The sequence below is a fragment of the Pinus tabuliformis genome, chromosome 1_1, assembly GCF_031772625.1.
Source record: "Pinus tabuliformis cultivar Carrire ecotype Pingquan chromosome 1_1, CPIR1, whole genome shotgun sequence".
Taxonomy (NCBI): Eukaryota; Viridiplantae; Streptophyta; class Pinopsida; order Pinales; family Pinaceae; genus Pinus; species Pinus tabuliformis.
The window spans coordinates 167,238,580-167,246,074 of record NC_142297.1 but is presented as its reverse complement, the minus strand read 5'-3'; the positions used below and the strand labels follow the sequence as shown (position 1 = coordinate 167,246,074).

General features: G+C 39.4%; 1 protein-coding gene across 3 annotated transcripts in view; it reads left to right on the top strand.

Moving 5' to 3' along the window:
- The first annotated feature begins 927 nt into the window (after positions 1 to 927).
- The window catches only part of GAF1 (Polymerase/histidinol phosphatase-like protein), a 190,355-nt gene continuing 183,787 nt past the window's right edge, over positions 928 to 7,495 (top strand). For 2 of the 3 annotated variants that reach the window (XM_089391722.1, XM_089391720.1), the window contains exon 1: positions 928 to 1,640. In XM_089391722.1, coding sequence (XP_089247848.1) covers positions 1,209 to 1,640 — 432 coding nt within the window. In that variant the 5' untranslated portion in view covers positions 928 to 1,208. Of the gene's footprint in view, positions 1,645 to 7,495 lie in introns of all 3 variants that reach the window. The other variant, XM_089391721.1, reaches the window with a different exon arrangement.

Sequence of the window (7,495 nt, the reverse complement as noted above, 5' to 3'; positions counted from 1 at the left end):
AAAACACATAATGATGGACACAAAAACCTTATTCTAAAGGAATGCTCTTTGGTGTATGAATGGGTTTCTTTTTCTAGTTCCCTCATTGAGATCCTCTAGATTTTCCATTTCCAATTCCAATCGGATCTTGCGTAGTTCTTTCAAATCATTCTTGGTTCTTCTACCAAAGTAAGGCCTTGATCCTTGTTGTAGGAAGAAGTATTGTCTAGGAGGCCGAGGCTAAAGGAGCCCAAGTTTGGTGATGAAGGTGCTGCAATAGATTTAGGTATCATTTACTATGGTAATCATTGTTAAAGAATAACATATATTTCTTTACTCCTGCCTTGTCCAACTCGAAGAAACAATATAAATTTCTTTACTTCCTTTACTCCTCTCCTCATATCTCGTCAAATTATGTGTTTTGAATAATCATGTTGCTTATAATATAATCATAAAATTGCGTTATGAGTATTTAAGTTGAAGATAATTAAAATTCCATATTTATACAATTTACATTGTTTATTTGAATTACTAAGTTAAAAATGAAGAAATTCCTCTAAATCTTATTATATATAGAATAGTCAGAAATTACTTAACCCTCAAAACTAAATTTGAAATAATAATAGAACTTAAAAAAATTTGAAGTAAGACCAAAATAAATAAATAAAGCATTTGAAAATCCAGCCTCATTGCAATAAAATTTACTTCTTACGTAAATGTAAAAGATTTTATAACCCAATAATACCCTCGCGAGTGGTAGAATTAATCTTCAAAACTAAGTACTTATTGTATATTTAAAAGGTTAATGGTTAAATACTGGCCAGGGTCCATAATATGAGTGTGCCACTCAAGAGAGAAAAATAGGCTTAAAAATATCACAAAAACGCTAAGAAGACATTAATGGGCAAACAAATGTTCATATTGTTAAGCAAAGCCGCTATGATATCAATATTAAGTTATCAGCTAACAAAACTTATCCCTAAATGCCAAACTCTAAACCCTGCCCGCGAGGCCTCACTCACTTCTCATGGACGCCGAGACAATTTATTCGCAGAGCCAAGTCCATTGTATTTTCTGAACTTATTTAGATTTTATTGCACTCCGAGATCTTTAAACCCTTTATAAACCCTACCGAGGGGAAACGCCCTGGGTTTCAAACAACCTTAAAATCTCAAAAATTCTCACTATACAATCATCACTTCAGCTTGAGCTGCGTCGCTTTGCCTGAAATGGGGTTCTTCGACGTCAACATTCCCATAGAAGACGAGCCAAAGGACAAAAACAGGGCCAAACATGCCAAGGACACCAGGGTAAGATTGGTAGTAAAGGCAATGGAATTAGGTTATAGCGGAATCGCATTCAACCGCTCTATATCAGGAGTTATATCGGATTCAGACCGGTGTACGATCACTACATTGCCATTACAGTCACTGCTTGAGGCTTCACCGGTATTGGCCGAGACCGTGAGATTTCACAGAAAGGTTTTGGGTGTTCCCATAGGAGAAACTTTCAAACAATACACCAGATTGACTGTTATCGTGGAGACTATGCTGCAAGCTGCTGCTATTAATCCACACAACCCAGTCCTAAGGGGATATGATTTGGTGGCCATTCGACCCATGGATGAACAGACATTTGAACATGCCTGCAAGAATTTAGAGGCAAGTCTTCATCCTTTTCTGAAACACGTGTGATTACTTTTTAATGTATTTATGGTTAATTAATCGCCGTTTTGCCAACGGTGTTGGTTAACGGGTCAGGTTGATGGAATGTTAAGCCTTTCATCAGGTTCTATGCTTGTTATGATTTGCCTCACGTGCATAGCATGAGTTTCGTAGGCGCAATTTTGGTGCGGTGCATAGCAATTCAACGGCAGGTTCCATACAGTACAATTCAAGGGCAGGTGCATTACAATTCAAGGGCTATTCTCCTCGTTATAACAATCGCCCAATTTCTGTCTTTCTAGGGAGGATGGATGGCTCACACCCGATGTTAAGAGGATGACCCATCCTTGGAATTTCGGATCTTTGTGAATCAACATGGAGCTCATCGAAGCTCAGAATATATATCCCTTAGTCTTGGCAGTTAGGGAATAGGTTGGGTGCAAATCCCCAGCAATTTTTGTGGAGTAATACTGGCACTTAAAGGATGAGGCCTAGTGTAAGTCTTGGGCAATTTTGATGGAGTAACTCTCAGGCTTGGCATGTAAAGATGAGGTTGGGTACAACTCCTGGGCGATTTTGTCTGAGTAGATATCCTTTAGACCGAGTGTTTAATGATGATAACACGTGCAAGTTGTGGGTGATTTTGGCAGATTAGATATCCCTTATATCTGGCATTTAAGGATGAGGCTCAGTTCTAGTCTTGAGCAATTTTGGCAGAATAGATATCCCTTAGTCTTGGCAAGTTAAGGGTGACGCTGGGTGCAAATCCCCAGCAATTTTGGTGGAATAAACGCGACAAATAAAGGATGAGGCCCAGTGTAAGTGTTGGGCAATTTCGGTGAAATAGTAACCCTCAGGCTTGGCATGTAAAGATGAGGTTGGGTACAACTCCTGGGCAATTTGTCTGAATATATATCTTTTAGACCGATTGCTTAATGAGATAACAGGTGCAGGTTGTGGGTGATTTTTTCAGAATAGATATCCCTTAGACCTGGCAATTAGGGATGAGGCTTAGTACTAGTCTTGAGCATTTTTGGCAGAATAGTCACTCAAGGATGGGACACGGTGCAAGTTGCATGTGATTTTGGCATAGTAGATATCCCTCAGACCTAGCTCCGAAAATCTCCGGCAATTTTATTGTAATATATATCGGGCAGAATTGGCACTTAAGTTGAAGGAAGTTCACTCTTCATCGTGCAGTGGATTGGAGCATGTTTCTTTAAGCACTTCCAAAAAAGGAAATTAATTATTGTTTAGTCAACTTCCATTAGGATTGATTGTTTTCTTATAATTGGCTATTGTTTTGATAATATTCTGAAATCACATAAAACTAGAAAATTTGTCTTTGGATACTCCTCAAAATTAGTTCTATGAATGTCATCTGCTGTAACATTTACCCCATATACCCAAAATTGTATAGTAAAATGATTATTGGCCATCTTTGTGATAAACTTTGCCTCCAAAGGTTTTGTAAAATTACAGATTGTGCCCTTAGATCTTCATAGAAATTAGTTACATAAATGTCATTTTATCATAAGCCACATTTGGTCACCGTAATATAGTAGAGTGCAATCCTGTTAGTTGCCTCTAATTGAAATTAGCCATCGTTTTTTCCAATTGAAGGGTGAGATCATAGTAGTTTTGCTCGCCAAAAACTCGGAGTACTTTCAAGTCATACCCATCTCGATAGGAAAGTGAGATTATGGAAATTTCATGCACTTGGGTAATTGATGCAAAATTGAAATTTCACCTTTTTACCAATGTTGTACTTATTGCGATAATATGGCTAAAACCAACCTTGATGATGATATTGCCACTATATATCATGATAATTTGCCCTTTTGAAATTATCACGATAATTTAGGTAATTATTGCGATAATTTGGAAGTTATCGCTTTGTCTCTGTCATTTTCACTTACAACAAAATTTTGGTCATTTAATTTGTTAGAATTTCATGCACACCCCAGATCTAGTCTATATTTTGACAATTACACACAACTGAAAACATAAACACACTAAAATGCCTAACTTTAAAACAACTTGCACAACAGAAAATACACCAACAATTATATCAAGCACATAACATTGAAATTGAATTGTCAAAATTATTTTCTTGTAAGTCCTTTAACAATAAATCGAAGGGCTCTCATACTAGGGATAGTGGCCTTTTACAATCCTTGAAAATGCCCATAAAACACAAGTACAAAATCCTTGGGCTGCGGCCAAATCCTTCAAGCCCTCATTGCCTAAAATCACTCTGGCCAACTTCTCCTTTACTGGACTCTCCACACAGCCACCTTGCTGTGGCACCTTAGGGCTTCCCAACTTTCCTTAAACACTTGGTCCACCTGCAATCTTCTCTCTTTACAGTTTTTTCCTTCGGTGACTACCTCCTATAGCCCACGACCCTCAAATTTTAGCTGTGGTCTGCTTCCTCTAAGTTGCTGGCCTCCTACTAGCTACCAAAAAGACACAACTGACCCTCTTTCTAGTTCTCGACCCCTACACGATTGCGTTACAACTTATCAGTCAACTGACCCTCTTTCTAGTTCTCGACCCCTACATGATTGCGTTAAACTTATCAGTCAACTGACCCTCTTTAGGGCACAATTCCTTCTTTCCTTGGTTGTGGTTTTGTCCTTCAAACCAGCGATTAGCTTTCTCTATCTTCAATGGCTTGTCCTTCAGCCTTTGGAGGGTAGATTCCCACAGGTCCAGCCCTTCCTAGGAAACAAACTACCAATAATTTCCTCAACTGCTCCTTTCCTCCTTGGGGTCTTTCCTTCCTTGCCTTTAGAACAACCTAATGGCCTCCTTCAAGACTTGCCCTAACATGTTTGCCCCATGAACCAATTCACTCACATCCTTCAAGAGTACACAACTACTCCTTTGCAGATCTGCGATTTCCTCAGCAAATCAGAATCCCAGTCAAGAAGAAACATCCATTATTCTCCTCTCCATGATTGCCTTTAAGCCTCTCAATTGGCTTTTTATTTATATTTTTCCACAAGGCATAATACCACGGGTCATCAGGATACCATGGGTTTATACCATGAGTCATTAGAATACCATGGGTCTAAACCCACACACTCCCAAAATCTCATCTTATGAGCGTTTCTCTCTCACAAGCCTAGCACCAAGGGCAAGTGAGAGTACCTCTCGATGCTACCAAATTTCAACTTCCATTCTCTGGAAGTCTCTCTGTTTCTCACACTGGACCACATTCATCATAAGCTTCTTCTTTCGTTACTGAAGCAAATCCTGCTGCAAGACTTGGACCCTTCTTCGAAGACATCTTGCTCCTCGAAGCTTCCTACGCTTGACATCTTGCATGGCCATCTTGTACCGCGACATCTTCTTGATAGCATTGGAAGACTCCTCTCCTACTCTTGAACTTGAAGGCACACTCTATTGGGATTGCTGACTCTCCCTTCGAATCTGCGAACTCCCTTTGTTTGACTCCCTCTAAGTCCCTAGAACCTTCTTCTTTCCTTAGTCAATAGGTTTTCCCTCTAGCCTATACAAACCACTCTCTCTAACTCTAAGAACCACCCTTGGGTTAGAGTTTGATCCATTGGGTCTGAGAATTACCTTTCCGTGAACTGTTGTTGGATATCCCTTCCAACCGGTCCTCAATCCTTGAGCTAGAAACAATTTTGTCCGTTGGATTCTTACATAGAAATCCAAGACACCAACTGTCACTCCTTCAACAACAAACAACTTGCCTCCCTCTTAGACCTGCCACCTATGCACAAATATGATCCGACTGCTCTTCAAAATGCTCTGGTACCATGTTAGAATTTCATGCACACCGCATATTTGGTCTATATTTTGACAGATACACACAACTGAAAACATACAGACATTGAAATGCCTAACTTTAAAACAACTCGCAAAAAATACACCAGCAATTAGATCAAGCACATAACACTGAAATTTAATTGTCAAAATTAATTTCTTATAAGTCCTTTAACAAGAAACCCAAGGGCTCCCGTACTAGGGATAATGGCCGTTTACAATCCCTGAAAATGCCCCAAAAACACAAGTACAAAATCCTTCAAGCTGTCGTTGCCCAAAATCACTTAGTCTAGCTTCCCCGTTAATGGACTGTCCACACAACCACCTTGCTGTAGCACCTTAGGCTTCCCAACCCTCCTTAAACACTTGGTCACCTGCAATCTTCTCTCTTTATAGGTCTGTCCTGCTGTGACTACCTCCTGTAGGTGATGACCCTCACATTAGCTGTGGTTTGCTTCGTCTAAGTTGTCGGCCTTCTGCCAGTTGCCAAAAAGACACAACCACCCTCTTTTTAGGGCCCGACCCCTACAAAACTGCCTTATCAGTCAATCGAACCTCCTTAGGGCACAATTCCTTCTTTCCTTGACTGTGGTTTTGTCCCCCAAACCAATGTCTAGCTTCCTCTATCTTCAATGGCTTGTCCTTTAGCCTTTGGATGGTAGAGTCCCAGAGGTCTGACCCTTCCTAGGGCACGGGCTGCCTTTAATTCCCTCAACTGCTCCTTTCCTCATTGCCGCTTGTTGATGTAGGTAACATCATAAGATCTTCTACATAGGCTTGGTGTCTTAGCATGTGGAAGACATTATTTGCCTCTTCTAGTGATTTATGTCTTCTTTCTTAAGTCTAACTTAGGGAAAGTACAATAATTAAAATCAATTAATTATTGTGGACTATTGAGTTATTTTCTATGGATAAATGATTTAATTATTTGAGTGACTTGGAAATAATTTCAATTGTTGATCTTGAAGGTGGTTATGTTGAGAAATCTAGGGCATAGAGATTAAGTGATTTCTCTTCTATTAACTAGTTGTGAGTGCTTTTTACTTTTTTAGATTAGGATCTTCTTTTACTTAAGTTATTAGTGTTCTTCTGCATCAAACAATTGGCAATGCATAAACCATAAAGAGACAAGAGACACAAAACATAGGCTATTAGCCAGGGCCAAAGCCTCTCACTCTTTGAGAGGAAAACCCGACAAATTCTTCTTATAGAGATTCCAATTGATGAATACCAAGACTAAGACCCTTGACCTATTTGCCACTCCAAGACCAGGACACAAAGCGTTCTTGATGAAGTCCTTCGTTGAGTCAACCTTCTGCTTCTTCCTTCTTTTCGGCTTCTCTTCAACTTTGACTGCTTCAGACCATCACTAGTTTCGACCTCCTTGAATTAGACCTTCCTTGCTTGGTGATTCCTTCTAGTTTACCACAACTTCCTCTTAACCTTGCCCTACTTCCAACTCGGTTGCTCAATAGTACTGTAATTCTTTTAGGTTCCTTCTGCTGCAACAAAACTCTTACTTCCTCACACATGTAGAGGAAGAACAATTTAAAACAGACTTGAAAAGGAGCTCGGTTGATACTCTTTTTCCTTCGCTGAAATGACCTTTTTCTGTCGCAGACCTTCGCTGAACTGACCTGCTGTACCTCGCATTTTTTAACTGCAGACCCTACCGAAGATGCTTCTCTGAAATTGTGCATTGAAAATTGTTAATTTTTGGATAAAATTGGTATGTTCTATATGCTTAGAGCAATTTTTTACTTCAATTTCTTTATTAGCCCAATATCAATATCCAGTTTAGCAATCACATCATCATGATAGTAAAATGCAGATAGAACATAAACAATAACAGTAGAAGACACGCTAAGACAAGAGGACACAAGATATGGCACCAACCAGGGACAAACCCCAATGTGGGGAAACCCTTGATCAATTCTTCTTATAATCTTTCAAAAGTTTAGTAGAGAGAGAGAGAGTACAATTTACAATATTCACTTGCCCAATCACAATGCAAATCTGATCAGTCAAACAGCAGAAACAAGAAGCCCTAACCA